Source organism: Seriola aureovittata, chromosome 8 (assembly GCF_021018895.1).
Source record: "Seriola aureovittata isolate HTS-2021-v1 ecotype China chromosome 8, ASM2101889v1, whole genome shotgun sequence".
In the NCBI taxonomy this organism is placed as follows: domain Eukaryota; kingdom Metazoa; phylum Chordata; class Actinopteri; order Carangiformes; family Carangidae; genus Seriola; species Seriola aureovittata.
In genome coordinates, this window is record NC_079371.1 from 7,203,078 (window position 1) to 7,225,164 (window position 22,087).

The following is a 22,087-nucleotide window of genomic DNA, read 5'->3' on the forward strand; positions in this document are numbered from 1 at the left end:
CATACACACACACACACACACACACACACACACACACACACACATTCTGAACCAGAGGCCAAATAGGATGACCTGCTGAATGGGTTTGTGCTGTGGTAATGATAAGGCTATTGAATGGAGCTGTACTCTGTCACACTAGCTGCTGGGCCAGTGGTCTTACTGAAGAAATTTGATCAATAAACAGTCTCTCTCTCTCTCTCTCTCTCTCTCTCTCTCTCTCTCTCTCTCTCTCTGTCTCTGTCTCTCGCTCTCTCTCGCTCTCTCTCTCTCTCTCTCTCTCTCTCTCTCTCCTTAACACTGATGCCACCATTCTTTCCCTATCTACAAACAAATGAAAAACTTAACCAATTGTTAACTGTTTGCATGATCAGTGAAATCACAAAAAAAAAAAAACATAACTTCATTGCAACAGTTTAGACTATTGAAAGCCCCAGTTGGACTTATCTTTGACGAAAAGTTGTATTATCATATTTTGAATAAATACATGAAATAATTCTGAATTGTTTTTTTACTCGATTTGAGAATTTTTATGATTTGTGCAGAAACCACAGTGGTTGACCTTGATAGGTGTCAGATTTCTCTTTCTCACATATCCAGCAGCTAACCCTTGCTGTCTTTCTCATATTAGAGCAGAACAACGCTTTTATTAGCAAACTATTTACAGTATATCAATTTAAATTAACCAACATCAAGAAATTCAGCTGTAGTCCATGCTCTGCTCATTTTGCAGCATAGAAGGATGAAACAGTCCAGCATGAAGACAAGATATTCCACTGACATTTAAAACACTCCCAGGAGTCTGGAAGCACACACCATAGGCAGGCCAACATGCTGTCCATTTGCCTGGCTTGATTTGTGGTCTGTTCAGAAGGCATGCATTTAATGACCACCTAAGAGGTCCCATTTCCAGCTTTATGCCCAGCTTTATGCACTGTGATCACACAAACAAGATGTAATCTGGAGATGCTGTGAGCAAAGCTCAGTCAAATAGTACTTTTCAAATGCTTCCCTATGTTTGTTTAAAGCTGCTGGGAGGAGCAGATTGTACAGAGAAGTTTACCACATCAACAGTAATAATTCTGACATTTTTCATTTAACAGTCACAGAGATATGTTTTGAATTGATTGTGACAATTTGTGGTTTTATTGATATTAATTTACACTGCAGACCAAGTACAGAGACAGAAAAAAAAATGTAGTTGCAAGCATTATTCAAGAATTTGACCAGTGAATATACATGAGCTGCATGTTAGTGAATGACTGGTGACACATGAACCCCAGAGATTTCTTTCTTTAAAGACACAGGAGTAGTTTGGTGCCATGTGTTTGTGTGTTTTATATTTTGAAAGGCCTAATGTCCTGTACAAGACTTAAAGTCAAACTATACCATGTGATCTGATAGCTGGTCAGCTGTAGTCACACCAGATAACTGAGTTCCTGATTAATGATAAACATAACCTCAGTGCAGAATGTTCAGCAGTATCCACGTTAACATTTTCACAGAAAGTAGACATCTTAAAACTCTACTGAGAAAATAAATGCATTTAAATGTACCTTTTATATATCATTGATCAGTGTGACTATGATACACCGACAGTAGTTAGGATCTGGTGAAAACAGGCTGGCCAGTGAGTGTGGATGTCTGTGTGAAAGTGGGTTTGCAAAAGGTTTGTTAGAGGCTGAAGATATTTAAAACAAAGCAGCAGAGACAAGAGTAAGAAACAAAAAGTACAGACCAGAAATTGTGATTCATCACTGTCATCATCGCACGGAACTACATAGACATGGCATGTGTAAGGTAACAAGTGTACGCTGTGCGTCCCGCACTTTCTTTGTACTCCCTCAGTAGCAAAGCCAGACAAGTCTTTTAAATTGATCATGAATGATGACGATGAAAATGCCGCCTTGCCTCTGCAGTAGGAGGATAGAAGCATAGTATGTTAGTATTATAATATGTTATCTAGAAATAAGGTGACCAGGTCAGAAAGTGGGGCAATGGCAGCAGTTGCACATGGCACTATAGCTGGTTGTGTTGATAAAGCAATGTTCTATGTCATTGTAGTATTAAAAAGTGTGCAGTAAACACGTCTAAATAATATTAGATGATTAAACTGAAAGCATGTGTAATTATGAGAGGTAAAGCTCTATTTGTGCTGAGGGAAAGAATTGCTGTAGGATGGATTCAGTGAAGACCAAATCATGGAATATATGACACTAAAGGCATCTCAAAGATTAACCTGGTTTGTTTTTCCAAATAATTTTTATTGCACTTTTTTGTCTCAAACCTGTTGAAATTTGTAATATTGTTTACTAGCTTATCTGCATCTGTTAACTGACATGCATGATGCCTGTGTTCTCGCAATGCTTGTTTCTTGATGGGGCATCTCACGAGCTATTGTAATGTAGAGGAAGGGCTTGATGTTTACCGATTAGATCAGCATCTAGGGAAGAGAGAGACTTGACCTTTTACAATTTGACAAGTAGGAACGTTGTAAACACAGTGGATTTGCATTGTCATGTTTCCACTATGTGAAAATTACACAGAGAGGCACAGGCCCCAGGCATTGATGTGACATGAGATTGCTTCGGATGAGGATGAAAGGATGACAATAACCATAAAAGGTTATCAAAGATAAAATTGTGTGTGTGCACGCGCGTGTGTGTGTTTGTGTGTGTGTGACAGTAATCTTACTTGGATTGTGTCGTGTTCACATACTCTCACTCACTGGTGCCATTATTGTAGACACCAAATTATTTTTCTCATTTTTCCTGCACTCTCTCCCCTCTTTTAATAGCCTATCCATGATTCAACAGGTCATTCCCATGGACCTAATCCCTTCATATCTAATTTATATAGTCTCTTTTCCTTTATCAGATGTAGTCATTACACCCACCAGTCTCCCCCCTCATTGAGTTGTTCCACAACCAGCTGGGTGCTGTAGTGAAGTGCTTTGAATGCTTAAGCAGAAGCAACCTTTCTCTCTACACGTATAAATATTTCAGGGACAGACGGGCAGAATAAATTGACAGTAAAATTGACATCAAATCTGGCTTTTAATTTCAAGAGAAAGAGGACGTAGAAGCTGTAGGGGAGATAATGGAGAGGCTTACTGAGCGAGAAGAGGTCATGACCCCTGTGTCAAAGTGCTAATATAATTCACTGGGCCTCTGATGTATTATATCTATGTGTGTATATATATGTATATATATGTGTGTTGTACACAGTGGGAAACAAATCTTAGACAATTGGACTGTAGAGTGAGGAAGCATTTGAGGTTTGAGGAAGACAGTGACAACATTGAAGGTTTAAGAGGTTAAGGTAGACCGTGATCACTGCAGCTGCACACTGAAGTATTACATTAATTACATTTTGTGTGTGTTAGTGTGTGTGTGTAGGTGGGGGGGGGGTGCCACCCTGTTGGCATGCTGTAATCCAACAGAGGGGGGGGGGGGGGGGTAAGTATCTGCATGTGTGCAGTGACAAAGATGGATCAACAGGATAGAGTATCTCGATGGCTCACCGTTGATTTTCATCCAAGGTGTTGTTTTGATTACTTTGGACACAGTCCAGAGTATTCTTTCACTGGCATTCAGTTTGGTAAAGATTTAATTATTTTCACTATGTGAAATGAACATGACTTGAATTCTTGTATTCTTCTGCACAACAAACAGGCTCCCTTTTCACATGAGCTGACATTGTAGAGACCTGCAAAACACATTCTGTCTTGTTTTATTTATTTATTTATTTATAGAGCAATGTATTTTCAGTTATATATATATATATTGGATGGATGGCCATGAGATTTAATGCAAACACTTACGCACTGTGATCACTCAAACAAGATGTAATCTGGAGATGCTGTGACCAAAGCTCGGTCAAATAGTACTTTTCAAATGCTTCCCTAGGTTTGTTATGGAGAAGCAGATTGTACGTCAACAATAATTCAGACATTTGTCATTTGACAGTCACAGAGAAATGTTTTGAATTGATTTTTGACAATTTGTGGTTTTATTGACATTAATTTACACTGCAAATCAAGTTCAGAGACAGAAAAAAATTGTTGCAAGCATTATTCAAAGATTTGACCAGTGAATATAGATTAGCGGCATGTTAGTGAGTGACTGGTGATACATGAACCCCAGAGATTTCTTTCTTTAAAATGTCATGTGATCTGATAGCTGGTCAGATGTAGCCACACTAGATAACTGAGTTCCTGATTAATGATGAACATAACCTCAGCGCAGAATGTTCAACAGTATCCACATGTTCACAAAAAGTAGATATGTAAAAACCTTCTGAGAAAATAAATGCATTTAAATGTAAATTTGCTCTTGCTTTGATTTTGCACAGCAATATCTATGGAGATTTATTATTACACTTCACAATGTAGATAAAGCAGATACATTGTACTCAGTGCATTTGGATATATAACTGTGATCTGTACCTGTAAACATACAGTATAGTGCCTCTTTTAAATTTGGGCAACTCCTTCCTCCCTGCCCTCTTTCTCTTTACTATACCCTCCCTCCTCCTTCCCCTCACACTCCCCCCGTCCCCCCATTCACCTCCGCACCAGATCACATCCCAAATTCCTGGAGCTGGCTGCTCTGCTAATTCCCTCTGACAGCCCCAGTGTCGGTGTCGTGGCCCAGCTCAGGACACTGTCAGCCTCTTTCCTGCTCGCCCTACGGACCTCGCTCTGCTTGTATCACCACACACTAGAGAATGGCTCTGCTCTTCACTTAAACTTTGCCTTTGTCTTCCTCTCACTTAGTCAGCTCTTTCACTGATTCTTTAGAAAGTTGAGGCAAGTGATGCTTGCAAAAATGCAAACTTATTTCATTTTCAAAAAAGCCGGCATCAAACACAAAGAATTTTAGTTTTATTATTAAAAATAGAAATAAAAGAATTTAATCTGATGCATGAATTCACTGATTCTAGTAACTAGAATTCTTACATTTTATCTCCCTTCCTTTCTCTTTTTCTGCCTCTCTCTCTATCTCTCTATCTCTCTCTCAGCATGATGGGTTGTGTCCAGTCAGTGGGCAGCTTTGGTGTAATTTGGCCCACAGGGACTGTTGGCAGTAGGTGTGGGGATAAAGGGAGTAGGGATGGTGGGGTTTGGAGAAAAGCAGGCTTAGTGTGGGGCCTTGGACGGAGGGGCCAGCAAGCACATAGGAAAAGCATTAAATAAACATTAATGGAACTAGGTTACAGGAGATTTATTAAGGAGGCTTTTTGGACCCACACTGTAGGGTTTTATGCAGCACTTTAATAACTCTCTCATGCACACAGGTAAACAAACCAGGTAATTTATTGCCATCCTCATAGGTGGCCATTGTGAAAACTGTTTTAACTTTGTTTTGGCCCATAAATTGATTTTTTCCCCTCTTTCTCTGTGTTTTATCGTGAAATTGAATGAAGTCTAGCCCCAGCTTTTTTACATCTAGGGTAAGTCTGACTTGGATATGATTTTGATGTCACTTTGTGGTGTTAAAAATGAGTGCCCTTAATCGCAGCTTACTGATGTTAAATGTACTCTTTCTGGCATGTCAAACATACAGATAGAAAGTGACTGATTAAACACAGTAATGAGGACACTGTGGCAGGACAAAGAACTAATTCTAGATTTTTACAAGGACATGGTGCATTTTGGCAAGAACAGGGGATTTGAGAGAGGGAATTATAAAAACATGAACAACAGAGCAGTGCCACTGATGTCACATTTCACATCGGACATCCTCTTTGTATATTTACACTGTCTGATATGATGCTGTCAGAAACTGGAGTATTGTATGACAAGCCTTTGTGTTACATGCTTAGATTTGCTGTTATTCCTCAAGCCTGTTTTTAACTATAATTGTATATAATTCCAGTTGTGCCAGCTTCAGTCATTGAAATAGTCTATCTGACCATCCATTGGATCATAAAATACAATAGGCACTCCACAGAAATATTTGGTAGCATCCACATTTGCAACATTGAGCCTTCCAGCCCTGGAACATTTATCTTGCACTGTGTTGGTCAGGTTCAGTGCACAGGAAGTGCAGACAGGAGCCCTCCTCTGAGGACTATGAGAAGAGGAGAGCAGAGACTGATAAACAGGGTCAGGCCAACCAAAGGCTGCATGATGCTTTACCTTGATTCCCATCGCCTGTGCTCCCTGCTCTGCTTAAAGCTCAGGTGATGTGAATACCAGACACAGCTCAGACAGCAGACTCCTGAAAGTTCACTCTGAGTAGGAGAGAAAGAAGGGAGTTCTTGTCTGAGTGAAAGAATTTAATGGGAAGAATATCAAGGGGAAATATAGAAAGAGAATTATAAAGGGAATGGGTTTGAGTAAGACAGTGGTGGGCAGGAAGAAAAGAGAAAGAAATAGAAAAAGATTTATCTTTGGAGAAAGAGTAACCATAAAGGCTGCACTGACTGTGAGAAAGTAAGGGAAAGAAAAGAGTAACAGACAACCGCACAGAGGCATTCAAAGAATGATTGTGTGTCTCTGTGCACGTGGACTATATATATGCGTGTGCGTGAGTGTTTGCCTGTTCATTCTGTGTCTGTATGTGTGTTTGATGAGGGCTGTACCATACCGGTTTTGTTGCTGCAGGATAGTGTGCGTCAGGCTCCATCAATATGACATGTCTTTGATGTGGAAATACAAGGAGCAAAAGCCCAGCCAGCCTCAGTCCAGTCCCCAGCGGGACACATCTACCACTGTGCATATGCATACATGTGTATTTGAGTGTGTGTGAGAGAGAAGAGAGAGAAGTAGAGAAAGAGAAACACAGAGAGCCACAAGCCACAACAAGTACCAAATGTAACCACTGCTTCAATGTTTTTAACTCTCATTCGGCAACAGTTTTGACCCGAACATTTCCTGAGCTAAACACAGTGTGTGGACGCTGCTCTGGAGTCGATCAATGTTTTATGTAAATGCTGCTAATAAGCATTTACATGCCAATGTTGAGTAATATCCACATGTCCTTTGCTGCTTAATTGACACACTGATGTTTTTGTTGCTGTTTGACATGAACCTGTTGCTGATCCTTGGTTACAGTTTTCAGTTTAACATTATAAATATTTATTCTTTCTTGTTTTTACAATTATCATTTCATCCTTGAGAGTTAATTTTCCATTCTGACCAATTAGGCATTGTTGAGATGGAGCATTTTATATGAAGCTCAGCCTGGCACTCGAAACTGCATTTGAATTTTTGGATGAAGTACTGAGGTTCAGTTTCACTAATAAATGACACCATACCATATGGCGCTGTTCATGGTAGATTGCTCCCAGAAAGTGATTTTTTTCTTTACAAGGATCATTTTAAGACTTTACCAAACAAATTTTTCCAAAGTTTAACTTTTTAAATCTCTCTCTTGGACCCCTGAGTGTTCACACACAAGTGGAGTGAGGGGGAGGAGGAAGAAGAAGAAGAGATAAAGGCAGTCTGACCACAGAAGGGGGACAAATCAGGCCAAGGCAGACAAGTAGATAGAGGCAAGCAAGAACAAAGACAGAGGGATGAGTCCATCCATCGGGCCTGTGCGTGGGGTTGCTGCTATCCTGGTTGCTGCTAATCGCTGCTCTGTTTTGGTAAACACTAGCTTGCAGGGAGGTAAATCCAACCAGCCTACCTCGCCAGTTTCTTATTCCTTCTCAGCTTCACAAAGGCCTTTCCACAAATACAAGCTTAAATGTGAGCATATTCAAGTGCACACATACATCACACGCATACAGAGCAAGCACAAATAAATGTTGTAGGTCTATTTAAAAGCCATGGAAAAAAATAAATAAATTGAGCGTTACTAACTTGGTTAGGGTCACAGAACAATCCCTGGACTTCGACATGGAATTCTACCAAGATGACAGAACAAACAAACAATAAATAAATGGTAATGTAGAAAAACAGTGGCTTCCGCATCATACTGGCAGATTGCTTGCAAAGGACAATATCTTGAAAACTGTTTAGCCCTGACAATCACAGGCCACATGCTGCACCAACAGCCTGTGTATGTTGCCAAGACGACTGCATATGAGCACTAATTGCCTATAACTGTACCCATGACACAGAGAACAAGAAGCTGCTGCCTTAGCATGTAAGTAGGACATAAAGAAGCAAAATGCAATCCCAATTATGCCTTTTTGTATTGTTTGACAGTAACATTGTCTTTATTTGTTCAGTTAAATTGGGAAGCTTTCAGAATGACATTCACACAGATACATACTCATAGAGGATTATTATTATACCTATCACTTAAGCATTCCGTCATGTCTGGCAATGCAAACCCCTTTTCAACAGCCACTTATACTTGTTTCTGTATTAACACAGAACTGAAGTGTTAAAAATGTAATGGGCAGTTTTAAGTCTGATTGAATAAGAGATCAAAACACAGATATGTTGGCGCACACGTTTCATTGTTTGGTTCAATTTGGGTTTTATTTCACTTTCTTTCTTACTCTGGCCTTTGGTTCTATCTGTTCTGATTACATTGTACTCACCAAAGTAAAATAACAGCATTTCTTAAAAAAAATAGTCACACAGGACATGAAACACAAGCGGTCAGTCAGTCAGAGAGGTTTTAAACGAACCCGTAGGTTAGTCAGACTTCTTTGTAAGAGAAAACAAAGGCAAAGGGCAACTTTAACGCTATTTTAAATACATTTGTGCAAACCACAGTTTTCCTGTGAAATGAGTAATTATTAGGAACATTACAGGTGTACTCTCTTTTACTCAAAATAAAATGGTAGCTAATCTGGCAAAACCTTCAGGTTGATTATATTATGTCTGATCATGTAACTGTATTTGTTGCTCTTTTGGACATATTTTTAGAGATGCTGTCACAATGTTATATCCAATGGAACAGAATAAAACCAGATTTATAATGATTTCATATCATAGTGATAAGCTTTGAGCCATTACAGTTATTATGACTATAACTTTAATAATAGCTTATTACAAATGCAGATAAGAATGATTGAAGACACAGCGGGTGATGGACTCCATTGCTGATCCATTGGAACTAAGATGGAGTTTCTACTGCAGGTAGCTGTTGTTGCCCCATGCTTGTCTGTGTTTGCGAGCATGTACATGCATGTATATACAAGTTGGTGGGTGTGTGTGAATTTGTGTCGTCCTCATCCCACCCAGGGTGTGTGAGTCTTGGAGTTTCCAAGCGCAGTCTCCATGAGGTCAGTGGCTGCTGTGATAATGCTTAACTGATGCCGGCTGTCAATAGCCATTCACCAGGAGAAAAGTGCTCCGCCTGTTCAGTAAATTACACAGTGCGACGTGAGCTGTGAGGTTCAAAACAACCTGACCCCACTGTTGTTGGAAGAAACAATAGAACAATGACTGCAATCAGCTTTTCCAGAAACCATCTGTGTCACGCTGCTGACTACAAAACACCTTTCCATTACTCCAGGGCTGCAGCTATTAGCTCACCATGCTATTGACTCCAAAGTGAGATGGAGAGGTTATTGTAATGGCACATTAGATTGTCTCTGACCCTTCTTTATCCAGTGTTTTGTTTTGCTGACCTTGACATAGGTGGGTTTCTTGAATCCAATAAAGCTTCTGAAGTGATCATTTCTCACAATGGCTCGTCTTTTCACAGATGAACATATTTGCGAGGTGTCATTACATTATCACACATTATCGTTATATTGCTGACTACAGTAGGTTTTAAAATATACTTTGTCTCTGTTTCAGATATGATTTTTTTTTTCCTTAACTCTGTCCTCCTCACGGCTTCTGCAAGCATGCCCGGGAGCAGTATGAAAAACTATCCACCATGCATAAGAACATGCAGAAGCTGTACGAGAGCATTGGCAGCTATTTTGCCTTTGACCCTCACTCGGTCAGTGTGGAGGATTTCTTTGGAGAACTGGCCAACTTCCGCATTCTCTTCATGGTGAGTATAAAGTTTATGGTTTGTTTACATGTACATGAAAAGTTTCATGTTTACTGTTTCTTCAAAAACGACACGCACACACACACACACACACATACACACACACACACACACACACAAACACACACACACACACACACAGACTAACAGGAGTCACCACCCACACATGCACATGCTTTTGCACACACTTTCACTTGCTTACACACATTGGGTGTCATTGAAATAAGAACAGAATTTATGTGTCACACATACACACTTTCATCAGACTTGAAGCAGGTCCTGGCAGATGGTGAAGGCACGCATGAACATTACAGTATAATACTTTTATGGATGAAACTGGATGTTAAAGTGGTGCAGTGATTTAGTGGTACACTTCCATAAAGTTTGGGGGTCTCATAAGGAACAGATTTCAAAAGGAATCATGAAAATCGAAGCAGCAGAGGCCAAGATATCAAGATATCCTAACATTTGCTTCTTTGTATCAGTCATGCTCTCAAAACACTTGATCCATCACTATATAATCAGGGCTATTTTCCCAGACTTACCAGATCTCTTCCGGAATCACAGAGAACATTATACAACTGTAATCTTTGTGAGTTACATGGGTAGAAATATTTTTCCTCCCAGTCATCTGATAGTCAATCAAGATTTGTGTTTTTGAGACAATCTGCTGCTAGTTTCAGTTCTCAGGGTTATTTCACTTTCCTCATCTAAGAATGCCAAAGAGTTTTTGGTGAGAAAAAGTGCACCATGTTTTCTTGTCATTTATTGTGGTCTTTACATTCTCTTGGCTGGGCCTGACATGCTTTTTTCAATTTTCCTTTTAAGTTCTTACACTCTTCTCTGCAAGAATGTAACCATGCTCACCTGCTGTGTGACTTCCTTCCATATGGTATCTTTTAGTAGGTCATAATGCCACTGTGTATGCCAAAGATTTTCTTTTCTACAATCAGTGATATAAACTTTTTTTCTTACAGAACTCTTTCTTTTCCACTTTCTTCAATGACATCTTGGTCTGCAAGGTTATGAAAAACTTCTCTTTTTTTCTGAGAATGGTGTTTCACAGGGGGATTGTTTGGTTGAAGTCATGCTTCTGAGCGTTTGATGGATCTGGCATGTTTTAAATCTGAATATATCATTTGCAAATATATTCACAAAATTTCACAAATGAGACCAATTGTTTTTAATGCACATTCAGAAGTACACAAGTGTGTAAATTGCAATATAAGCTTTATGGATAGAAGCTTCTCCACCTACATTTTCTGTGCTATAAATCCAAATGGGAAACAAAAATGCTTAATCGCATTTACATGAGTGCACAGTGTCAGATGCTTAAACTTACAACTTTTTTTTTTTTAAGTAGACACGTGAATCAGTACTGATTAAGAAACTTCTAGTTATAAAACTTATAAAACAGATTAGAATATATTATTTGAAAGAAGGAATGGTGAGAACAGGAGAATGTATGTCAGTGTCTCACTGATAAAAGAGGCCTGTGCAAGCTTCTTAACCTGTTAAACACAGTTTCATTAGCTTGAGGCTGCATGTGTATATGCGTGTGCATGTGCTGTCACCACAGGGCATTGTAGATATTGTGCGATTTTTTTAGGGCTAATGAGTCTAGAGAGGACTTCGGAAAGTAGATAAAGTTGTACTTTACTTTCAAACTGAGAGTTTAAAATTATTTTCATTATGGCAAAGAAAAAGTTCCTGTAAAATGTTTTTACCTGTATTGACTTTTAGCACTATAACACAATGTATGGTGTTGGAGATATAAAACATTTGAAAAAAAACTGAATTTCCACAACATAAGTAGAAAAGGCATACATGAGTAAGAAAGGTACTGAGGCAAAAGTAGAACATGAATTGACAAAAAATGTTTTCTGCTTCTTGTTGGTGTTACAGGAAATTTGGTTCTGAGAACAGTGAATGAAGCACATTGAGCTAAACAGATTAGCTAAAGAGGTGATAATAACAGCGAGGTAAACACCACATCATCTCAGAACAAAGCACAAGTTCATTTTTCCTGACTAGACAAGTGTGTTAAACATTTATTCAAGTGTCTTTGCTTTCTACCTTCTACAGTCTATCTATCCCTCCTGGCACCGCCCCAAAATTCCCAGTGTCAGGATGATGACATGGTGTCCAGAAGGCATGCTCTCAGTATTCACAATCCATTAACGTGAATGGCAAGGTCCCCTTGTCTGAATCCTTCTCCTCTCTTTACTCTGATCCCCATCTGAAACCAACTTTTCATTCCCGCTGATCAAAGAGCAGCAGCACACAACACAACGCTCCCTCAAGGATTCCAGAGTTGCATATCTCTAAAAGAGGCATCCACCCAAGAAAATAAATTATTCTCTCAAGCAAATAGCTGCATATGAATATTTTATTACTGATTTAAACTTTCCTGCTATGGGTAAGGGGAGGGAAGTGAGTGGGATAAAGTGTTGTGCTGTGGTTAAAATGGGTGGGGGGCTGGTTATAAGTTAATGTATTCATATAAAAACAATCCTTTAATCACCATATTCTTCAGATATTATTTATAGTTTTTGGCTCTTCAGCTCTGCTGACAGAAAGGCTAATCCCATCTGCTTGCATAGCACAAGGAATCAATGGCAGTTTCTACTTGAATGTTGTTTTTATTTTCTTACCCTGTAAAAACAACTGAGCTAGCTTCTTTGCAGCACAATAAAAAAAACCCTCTTTCTTAGCTTTTCTTGTCAGTGCAAGAATGTTGGAGAGATGTCTGCTAGTTATTTATCTTTGACAAAGTTGGCCTACATCAACCATTACTGATTTGTTCCAAATGACAAATCAAATGAACACTATGACTTCTTGTCAGTTAATAATTCAAAAAACAGCCCTGAATTTAACTTCTTGATATGCCGGGTGTGCCCGAGACTTTTATTTCAATATTGAGACATTGAGTTGTTTGGCTCAGACAAAACATCTTCGCTAACTTCCATCTATGTTGCATTGCCCTGTGTAATGCATTCACAGCACAAAGCATCTGCAGTATTAAAGAATTCCATTGCAATACAGTCACCCTAAATTGCTTTTACTAAAAAGCTAGGGCTTAATGCACCCGACCGACATGAGGCATTTGAGTAAACGCATTGACAGACAGTCCTCACAGAACTGAATGTAACTGATAAGAGAATCCATTAACTCTATTTTCCTTCTGTTTCATTCTCTTTCTCTCCCTCTCTCTCGTCCCATTCTCTTTTTTTTCTGTGGCCAATGAAATATTATTTGATTTCAGCACATGGAGTCAGTATTCGAAGAGTCCAACAATTTGTTAATTTAATGCTGCTGCCATATTCTGAAATAGAGTATGAGTGAAATGCAATCGCAGGGTCTGTATGTGTAATCCTGACCAGGAGCATGGGGGATGAGGATTTTTCCATTAATGAGTTATCAAAGCGCAGCAGATGGGCTGGGATGAGCTAACAGTCTTCCTTGTTGATTGAGTCACTTTCTAATAAGACCAAAAGACCCAGACCGGGTTCGCAGAGTAGCAAGATAGAGCATCTAAGATTGGAATGATGATTTGTGTGTGCGTGTGTGTTTGTGTGTTTGTGTGTGTGTGTGTGTGTGTGTGTGTGTGTGTGTGTGTGTGTGTGTGTGTGTGTGTGTGTGTGTGTGTGTGTGTGTGGTGTGTGTGTGTGTGTGTGTGTGTGTGTGTGTTGGGGGGGGGGCCTCTGCATTTGTCCACTTTTGAGCCCATTTGATATTTCTAAAGCTCGCTAATTCCTTCACAATGTGACAAATTATCATAATCATGCTGCTCATGCTGAAGATGATGCTCTGACAGTGCCACTCTCCCCACCTTCTTGCTAAATCACTGTCATGTTTCCTCAGTATTTTTACTTACACTGGAATGACACAGTTATTAAAATCATTGCACCAGATTTTGGAGGTCACCTATCAATATGGGAATACATCTATACCACAGAGCAGAAGTCTCACAATCTGTAATTTATAACTTCTTGAAGCCACTCCCCCCCCCCCCCCCCAACACCCTGGCACACAGTGTAACAGATGGCTAATAAACACATTTGCTGCTTAAAGCCCAGGCGCTGTAGTGTTTGTAAAATTCAAATGAGATATAGCAGTGACACTCTCTGTGTGAGATCACTGGTGCAACTGAGCAGTTGGAAATACTCATTGCTCCCTCATTGGACTGGCATACTTGTATGCATGGGAGGGGAGCCATGCTGTGGGAGATGTATTGTGTTGTGCAGGGTCAAGGAAGAACAGCAAACACATTTCATGAATTATTGAAAGAACAGACCTGAAAAGGGAAAATGCTGCCTGGCCCTTGTTGGTAGATTGGCCCTGTGGGCCCATGGCATTCAGTTTTCTAGCCAGGTATAGATAAAGGAGTATTTATAATCTCCATCTTAGGCACACTGGAGGCCATGAGTGTGACATACTCTCACTTTGTCTCATGGCGTCTGAGCAAGAACGTGCCGCTACGATAGTTGACAAACCTGCCTTGCAAAAATGTGCTAAAATGTAAAACATTCTGTTTTCTCTCTGAGAATTTAAAGATTCTCACTCTTAATTTACATACCCCTCCTGAACAATATGCATTCAGCTACCTGCATCACATTTTCCTGCTTTTCACCAGAGGGGTTCAGGGCACAGAGCCAGTCATAAACATAGCCCCTGGACATTAGGATTTGTTTTGTTTGAGGGTTATTAGGCAGAAACCAGGCCAGAAAGGACACCGTCTATCGTGGTTGATAATCATGGAGGAAAAACCTTAGACCTCAGTCAGTTTGAGGTCCTGCTGCTAAACTTAGATGACTATCTTTACCTTGCTGGTTTCAAACCTTGTTGAAGAACATGCTTGAATTTTATTATTTGGATTGCTACCAAAATCCTCCCTATTGTGCCTTACTGCATGACAATACTTCCTAGCCATCAGTAAAAGTGAGTGAGTGTGAATCTTTTTCTTTGTTCTTTTCAACATTTCTTCTACTTTATGCAAAGATATCACCTTTAGTAACTGAGAAACAAATAAAATGACTAGCTGTTATCACTTAACTGAAGCTGAGTACTTAAGACACTTAATCAAGTTCAGTTCACTGAAGACTAAACTGACTAAATTAAATGTCATAAAAATGATAACGCATACAATTTATTTGATTTCTTGCATAATATGTTCTTCACCTGGTGGACTCAGATGTCCCTGTCAATGGGATCAAATGTATATCATATATTTCTATATTCTTCACCTCAATTAGAATATTAAAGTTTGTGTAGATTGTTTTCATTTAAATAAATAATTGAGCTCTCACTGAGTGGCACTATAACCATAGTGATGATCTTCATCATCGAGGGACTGATGATTTAATGCAAAGCCCAAAAATAACCTGTTTCCATGGTCACAAATCATATTTGATGTTTGATCTTGAGTAGATGAGAGTACTCAAGAGACAAAACGAGATGTATAGATTTGTCTAAACATTTCTCCAACCGCCAGCAGATTCATGACAAACAAGATCTTTTCTCCTGTCTTCCGATGAAGTTTAAATCTGGTTCTCTGCACTAAAGACTATTTTTGAAAACACATGTCATGAGGATTTTCTCCTGTATGTCCTCCTACAATATGCAGAGTTACCAAGAAAATTAGACCTGATACAATCAGTTGTTGCCAACAGCCAAACAGAGGCCGTCAAAAGGAATGGTAAAGGAAAAAATAAGAGAACAGTGAAAACATATTTGTTACTACGGTAATTAGTGGTGCTGTTTGATTAGAACAACATAATTACGTTGCATAATCATGTTTGCAGTCAAAATTAGTTGTTTGTTTAAAATAAGTTTTGCCGGCAGGATTTTATTTGTAATCTGCATAATTTATCTTCCAACTTATGCTGTACATGTTGAGCAATGCAGTATTATTACTTCCAAAATGAATTGAATCCTGTCAGAGGACGAGGACTGAAATCAATTGGATTCATTCTGCCAGTGCTGCCCATCACTTAAACAAAATGCACCAGTTAACTGTTTCATTACTGAATATAAACCGCAGCTCTCAACCACTCTGATTCAAAACTGCAGCAGACTGCAACACAATCAATACCCCCTGTGGAGCATAGCTGAATCATTCACACAACCTTGATAAAGCAGTAAAATGAATGTTGTTTTTTGGGTGTTTTCACTAACTTATAGCAGCTGAAGAAACAAAACATCTCCTCTTATGTTTTCATAAGGCACATAACACAAAGATTCATTCACTCACACTTGCTTTTGTCTCTCTATCATGATTCTTTCTATCACTCGACTTCTCCATTACCCCACATTCTGCCTCTCCCTCTTTGTCACTCATTGCCCTTGTCATCCAACAAGGAGACAGTGACAATGAGGGCTTGTGTCCTTGGACATGGAGCAAAGCTCTACTATTGACTGGCATGATGAGCTGCTCTTTCCTTGTTCCTTCCCCACAATCCCCGTAATCCCTCAGTCTTAGCTGCCAACATGACACACACACATCAGGACCACAGGGGCATTTGACGGGGGGGGCCTACTGTCGCCACTTATTATATCAGTGCACAGACAGGGCCATGCCTTCACTTACTGACACACGCGCATGCACACACACACACACACACACACACACACACACACACACACACACACACACACACACACACACACACACACACTAGCATACATAAATAAGGGGGAATACCATAGATGAGCAGAACCACAATGATGGACTCCAGTGTAGGCAGGCTTATATGCATGTATACACAGAGAGTGTAACCTCTCACACACATACACTAACACCTATGATAGGTCCTGTCAAGGGCTGCGCCACAGGCCTGGGATAAGAGAACATTTTGTTGTCCCCCAAAGGTCACACGGTTGCATCTTCCTCCCTTCTCTCGGCAGCACGAGAACAAACTGACACATTTGTAAAGGCTGAATCCGTACCGTTGATTATCTCTCTTTCTCTGACTCTTTCCTGACATTTCAGCTGGTCACGAAGGAAGACAAGGATGATATCTCTTTCTCCCTCCTCAGAGACAGGCACACTGCTGTTGCATTTTTTCTTTTTCTCATGCAGTGGCTTCCTTATATTGTCAAAGGAAATACACTAGCATGGTTCATATGTGTGATGATCATCAAGCTTTATATAGTATATATATATATGTATATATATATGTGTGTGTGTGTGTGTGTGTGTGTGTGTGTATGTGTGTATATGTGTGTGTATATATATATATATATATATATATATATATATATATATATATATCCTGTATTATTGACAATGAATCAACTCTGTGTTATTGAAAATATGTAAAGTACTGCCAAAGCCTTACAGACAAATAGGCTTGTATTAAAAAAAATACCCATACACAAGACATGATATGTTGTTTATTCCAGCAGCCTATCTCTAACTATCAAACCCTTCTCTGAATAAGAATTTGCTGATGGCATGCTGCTGCTTCTGAACACTATACAGTAGCGAAGACACTAAAAGAGTGGAGGTGGCAGGAGCCAGATTCTGATTTTATCTGTCTGTGTGCGCTTGTGTGTGTGTGTGCGTGCGTGCGTGCGTGCGTGCGTGCGTGTGTGTGTGTGTGTGTGCGCCTCATCAGGAAGCAGTGAAGGAGAACCACAAGAAGAGGGAGATGGAGGAGAAGATCAAGAGAGCCAAGCTGGCGAAGGAGAAAGCAGAGCGCGAGAAGCAGGAGCGCCAGCAGAAGAAGAAGCAGCTGATTGACATGAACAAAGGTATGCCACTTCTCCCCGTGCCACCACAGACACAGAGACGGGGAGGCAGGTGGGGAGTTAGCAGGAGGAGAACAGGAGGATAGAAAGGGGGTTTCATGGAATTGTGCTTCACACAGATTCAAACTCAGAAGGAGAATAATGCGTAGGAATGGGGGAGTCGTCTTTTTCAGCTGTGAGGGAATCTTATACTTACTCCCATAGCCCATACAGATACAATGCTTCCAAACAACAGACAGATTATGCTACTTTTATCTTGTTTTTTCCATGGTAGATTTGCTCGCATAGACAGAAACATTCTCTTCTACACTATACACTACATGTATTTCTAAACATTTAACATGTTTTAAGCAATATATACCACATTACAATTTAGAAGTTTTGGAATGCAGTTTTAAATAAATACAAATACTTTGAGCTCATACAACTGGCAAGATGTAGGTCATACGTAAAGATAGGAAATCGGGGTGTCACTGGTCATGTGCAAGGAATAGGACAGAAAATGATCATTCCTCCAGTGTGAGAAGTTTGCAGGCAGTGTGCTATATTTGTTGTCGTGAATCATTGGAATTGCTCTATTGTCCTCCAGCGATACCAGTAAACCATGTATTGATCAGAGTAAGTTGCAGTTGTCCAGACATGAAAAATTAGAGCAACAGAGCTGGATGCCTGTGTCTAGTTATGCCAATGACATTGAGAAGGAATTTCAAGCCTGAAGGGACTTTGCAAGCAGTCATTATGGTCTTTTGTCCATTTTTTTGACAAACAGACTGGGATTTTCACAATTCACCAGCTTCTAAATGTCAGCACTAGCCAAAGACCTCTCTGTAGCTCAGCCATATTGGGAAATGTGACAAGACAGTCTTCAGTATGCCACAAACTCTGCTAGATAATTGATGCATGCTACAGTTTTTCTTTTTTCCCTGAGCAGTGACCTCTTTGAAAGCTTCACTTTTAATAATCCAACATGGCTGAGCTGAAGGAGGCTGTCTACCCCTCTCTCTCATTCTGGCTAACCAGATGGAGAAGGGTAGAGAAGTAGGTATGATATTAAATATTTCTGCCAGAGCAGATTTTGATCTCAGTTTCTGAATGCCATAATATGACTTGTATGAATAAAACATTAGGATGACACGGGCAACGTTGCCTGCAGCTTTGGAGATAGTGGGGATCGTCCTCCAACCCACTCCTACCTTGTTGGACTGTCGCGGTCACAATGACCTTGGCAGTTATGAAATACACACTTGATGTGCTAAACCCAGGCTGCTTTTTCACCTGTCAAGGTTCTTACCTGCATTGACTAAACATTTTCATTAAACCTTGAATAGTTCCTTTTTGTGTACTAACTTGTCTCCATGTGAAATGAAATCAGAGGACAATCAAATACAGAGCTCTTTAAATGCATCCTGTGAATGGGAAGCTGAACTTAAGCCAGGAGGAGGTTGGAGGTTACAGCAGCTTGGTGTTCTGCCCTTGTGTTCTCACTCAGTTTCTCTTTAAGCTGTTCTGTTGGAACACACATAGCAGGATATTTAGTGTTTTCTTGTTGCACATCTTTATTATGCCTCCGTGCCGACCACAGCTGTGACCTCAGAAAACATGTTTTTGGCCATAACTCAAGAATTCATACGGTAATTATGATTAAATACACTCAGTTCTTATTTTTTTTTTAGGTTGCCCGTTTGTCTGTCCCATTCTCGTGAACACAATATCTCATGAACGCCTTGAAGGAATTTCTTCAAATTTGGCACAAACGTTCACTTGGACTCAAGAATGAATTGATAAGTGTTTGGTGGTCCAATGGTAAGGTCACCATAACCTCCCAAAATATTTTTTGGGCCATAACTCAAGAATTCATATGCTAATTATTACAAAATACACTTAATATCTTTTATTAAAATTCCTTTAAACTCTTCACCTAATATATTATATGAGTCTGGACAGCCATGGATGTAAACTGAAACTTGACTGGATGGCGGAGACATACAAATGCAAGGCGGCCTCTGTTCCTCTCCAGTTGACAGCCTTGGCTTGAGTCTTGGCTCCTCTCTCTCATTCTATTCTAAAATTCTATATGTGCTTCAGATATTTTGAGGAATTTGATATTAGAGGAGACTTTTGACATCAGTATTTCATCCTGAGCGCCTGCTGTGTTTTCTGTGAAGGTTGATGAAAATAAGGTAGTGTGCGGGAGAGAGGCGTGTTTAATTCCTCCTACAATTAATTAATCATGTCCAAACATTTTGCGCATTAATTTAGCATTTTAAAGGTTGAAAGGCAAATTGATTCGCTAAAGTAGATCTCTAGTTTGATATAACTACTCTTGTCTGCATTATGTTAGTTCTAGCCTTAGTGACAGACAGACAGACAGACAGACAGACAGATAGATAGACAGATAGATAGAGTTAACATTGATAGAAATAATGAATGGTTGACCTGAATATAGTATTTTCTCTGTTTACAAATCCATTAGCATGAACAGATGGAGTTAGCATATGGTCATTTTATTATGAGAGTTATGTACAGGTCAGTATCTTATCTGTTTTATAGATTAACTGATTTATTAATTTTATTGTTTAAAATACTGACTGATGGATCATAGTATTGTGTTTAATGCAATTTCAAGAGGCTATTTTTAAGATAGGATTGATTTTTTTTGTCATTTCACAAATTGTGACCTAATCCTCTCCGCTTGCAAATGATTAACAATGAAATGCATATTTAATGAGAGTTTAATTCATTTAGCTTTTGCCAGGATGGCACCAGGATGGGGGAGGGGAAACAGACAAATGCTTTTAGGAAGCTGATTAGAAAAAAAATCTTTTTTCCCCATGTCCCTGTTGATAAAACTTGAGATTATGCTATCTGACATGCACACTTCTTCAACAAGCATGATTGATAGATGAGACAAGTGCAGAGCTAAACGTGTTTTCCTTGTGAAGTATTAGGAATCCTAATTGCTTATGAAATCATTACCGAGTCACCCCATTTGTTTTAATTTGCTCTAAGTGGATTTCCATACTCTCTTGAACTGACCAGATGTTCAACATTTACAAAATTGCTTTACTTCACTGGAAATAACAGTTGATCACTGTAGAATAAACCCAAACTAATGCTTCTGTCTAAAACAGGGGACGATGGTTCATCACAGCAGGATATATTTTATTGTGGCCTATAAAACAATGTCACAAGCAACATGTCGAGAGTGTCAAGAGCCAGAGCATGGTAGAGCATCTGGACTTTCTTTCTCCAAGGCATTTGTGTGGACTAGCAGGCCCCTGTGGCCGCCTACTCGGCTGGCATCACCAGGGTCAGTGCCCCCATCTGGGGCAAGTGTCTGCACCCACATGTCAACTGTGTACCCTAGTCAAATCCACTAAGCTTTGAACAGAGCCGGAAAGCGCACATGCCGCTTTGAGCACAATGCAGCTTGGCATAGGGCGCATAGTAATAAACAAACCACCAGGAACAAAAAAAAAGTTATTTGAACATTTTATTTAGTCCAGGCATTTCTCCCAAGTGGCACAGAGAAATGGTGAAGAACTTTGTGTTTTACATGTTTTCTGTCAACCTTTCACAGACCTACTTTATGTAGTATGGTTTTCAGTATGTGAATAGTTGCAGTAGCTTGTGTAACAGTCCCACTCCCCATATGAGCCTCTGAAAAACATTTTTATTGCCAGTCTGAGGACCATCAAGTGTAGGAGCATATTGGTTGTAGCCTTCAAGCTTTACAAGACCTTTTTATGAGTCGACCAACGGCCTGCTATCTCAGTTGACTACACACACTAAGTGTAATCCAACTGGACTAATGTATAAGAAACACTTTTCCTAGGTAATCTTAGGTCTCAAAATAGAATGATCTGATTTGAAAACTAACTTTTTCGAAAATCAATTACTGAAATTCTTCTAGATAGTATTATCAAAACCCTCAAAACACAGGCAGAGGCTCCACAGATGCTGTCTTTGTGATTAAGTTTTACCTGCAAAGTGATCATTTTTTTTACTATATAAATTAGAGCCGACTCACCCTCATCCATCCATTCTAGCAACAGCTTGCAGACGCCAGCAGAATGCAGACCTATACATCGGGTTGCTCGGTTGGAATATTAAAATGGAAAAAAAATTGTATTTCTTTTTTTTTCACTGTGTATTGCTAATACAACTATTGAACACACATTATTACAATCTTAGATAAAGTTATCTTTCCTCACACGACAGCTAGAAGTTGTGTATACCACATATTCCATCACTATGTTTTAAAATTACAGAGCCCATTAGTAATAGACATAATTCTGAATGATTTTAAGGGACACAGTCACAGATATTAAGCAAGATGGCCAATAGTTTTAAAACCTGCTTGCAGCGGATGGTTTATTGTTAATTATGAGCTGATCCTCGAATGGTGGTTCCATATCTTTTTC

General features: G+C 39.5%; 1 protein-coding gene across 6 annotated transcripts in view; it reads left to right on the forward strand.

The window, feature by feature from the left end:
• Positions 1-22,087, forward strand: part of diaph2 (diaphanous-related formin 2) — a 372,424-nt gene that overhangs the window by 279,492 nt on the left and 70,845 nt on the right. For all 6 annotated transcript variants that reach the window (XM_056382907.1, XM_056382908.1, XM_056382912.1 and 3 more), the window contains 2 exons: positions 9,747-9,911; positions 17,531-17,666. In XM_056382907.1, coding sequence (XP_056238882.1) covers positions 9,747-9,911; positions 17,531-17,666 — 301 coding nt within the window. The remainder of the gene's footprint in view (positions 1-9,746; positions 9,912-17,530; positions 17,667-22,087) is intronic.